The sequence below is a fragment of the Papaver somniferum genome, unplaced genomic scaffold, assembly GCF_003573695.1.
Source record: "Papaver somniferum cultivar HN1 unplaced genomic scaffold, ASM357369v1 unplaced-scaffold_135, whole genome shotgun sequence".
Taxonomy (NCBI): Eukaryota; Viridiplantae; Streptophyta; class Magnoliopsida; order Ranunculales; family Papaveraceae; genus Papaver; species Papaver somniferum.
In genome coordinates, this window is record NW_020622713.1 from 5,669,196 (window position 1) to 5,671,143 (window position 1,948).

Genomic DNA, 1,948 nt, shown 5'->3' on the forward strand with positions numbered 1-1,948 from the left:
CATGTTTCTTTGTATTTTTTTTGAATTAATTTGTTCTTCAGTTCACTTTAACCTTGATTTTCTACCAATGAAAGGTTCACTGATTAGAAAAATATATAATATATTCTCTTAGTCTTACGAAAAGTGGGTCTTATACTTTTCTAATTTTACCTAAAAAATAAGTAAAGATAAATAAAAAAAAGATCCACTATTTGTACGGGACGGAAGTAATATAAAATATTTAATCAACGGAGAATTAAAAAATTTGAAACACAAAATTTTGCGTGGAGAAACTGACCAACTGATTAAAGGCCTTGTAAGAATTTTCCCATCGCAATTCTTCTCCAAGACAAAAATCAGGAGAGAATTCTTTTTCTTCCGTCAGTGTTAAATATTAAGGACTTTTTGGACATTTTTGTTGAATTAATTTACTTAGTATGTGCGGTTGAATTTTTAGACATAAATTGGGTCCAAAATTTTAACATTTATAAATGAAGATAATAGATTCCGGTGGAAAATCGTGACATTAAACCAACCAAAATTCATAATATACATAATGATAATTCCTAGTTTTCCATAAGTTCTATTACTTTTATGAGGTTAGAGAAAGGATAGCTCATCTTTGGTTGCACCAGTACACCGCGACAAGACTTTAGATAAATTACCCATTTGAATCTAAGAATCCATATAATCTTGATTTTTTGGGTTCTTGTAATGGTTTAATTTGCTTCAAGATTTCTAGGATTGATAAAGTTGATTCCGAAAGGGGACATGTGGAGACTAATTATTTTAGTATTTTGAACCCATTCACTGGAGAATTTAAGGAATTTGGAACTCCCCGAAACAGTCACCACTTTACTTGTGGATTTGGTTATGATAGCAGCATCTATGACTACAAACTTGTAGCAATATCGGATAATGACGGTTGCTCCAACATTGATGTTTATACAGTGAAATCAGATTCATTGAATAGTATCAAGGGAACCGTCAATTACTCATTTGGTATCACTGGCAAACGATCTCATGGTGTGTTTTTCAATGGAGCTCTTCATTGGTTGGGAAGTAAATCCACCCAAAAAACCTCGTCCGAAGTTGTAGTCTGTTTTGATACTAGCAGTGAGACAATGCTGAACATGTCGTTACCTGAGAATATTATGCCACCTAAAGGTTTTTGCGGACATGTTTATAAGAATTTGGGAGTGTGGGGAGACTGCATTTGTGTAGCTTTTGCTTATGATCTTGTTAGACTTGATGTGTGGGTAATGCAGCGGTATCGAGTAAAGGACTCTTGGTTTAAAAAATATACCACAACCCGACTACCATGGTCCTCGCACGAAATTCCATTTTGGAAGCCGCTACTGTGTTTTGACAGTGGGGTAATTCTATTAGATACTGGTGGCAAGGAATTACTTTTATTTGATCCAACAACTGAAAGAGTTAGATCAGTGGTGGTCCGTGATATTACTGCAATGTACAGTAATCGAGAGAGTTATTTCGAGACCATAGCATCACTTGGCTCGACTACTTATTTGGAAAGGCAGATTACAGATGAGACCGTGAAGAATCCCAAGCGACAACGATTCAGGTAAAAACATCACATGTTATGCATTTCTTCTTGAATTTCCAGTGTTAATTTGTTATATGTTTGAGATTGCAGCTACAATACCGCTTTAGTTAATAATGAAAGTAAGATGAATAGAAATGAGTTACTAGGTTATTTATCTTCCAAAACATTTGAAGCTTTCTATGTGATTTAATTTTGGGTACACTGAGTGTATATATTGTGGAACCTTCTGGTGGATAGTTTTGCTTGTTCTGGATATCCTAATTGTAATAGATCACCCTGTAAAAGAGGATTGAAAGGCGTACGTTGTCACTAGAGGCATATTCATCCTCCTGCCGTTGTTGGTACCTTTTGGCAGGATCGCCAGTGGGTGGGTAACTCAGACTTGTGTGGGTTTCCAACACT

At 35.3% G+C, this 1,948-nt stretch overlaps 1 protein-coding gene across 1 annotated transcript; it reads left to right on the forward strand.

Annotated features, from left to right (window-relative positions):
* The first annotated feature begins 573 nt into the window (after positions 1–573).
* On the forward strand, positions 574–1,736 carry LOC113334035 (F-box protein CPR1-like). The gene is made up of 3 exons (XM_026580384.1): positions 574–578; positions 722–1,564; positions 1,637–1,736. The coding sequence occupies exons 1-3, from the start codon at positions 574–576 to the stop codon at positions 1,734–1,736; spliced, it is 948 nt and encodes a 315-aa protein (XP_026436169.1).
* Positions 1,737–1,948: the final 212 nt, after the last annotated feature.

Excerpts from the sequence above, each read along its gene's own strand:
- LOC113334035 (XM_026580384.1), top strand. Across the intron at positions 1,565-1,636 it reads CCCAAGCGACAACGATTCAG|CTACAATACCGCTTTAGTTA; the intron begins GTAAAAACATCA and ends TTGAGATTGCAG.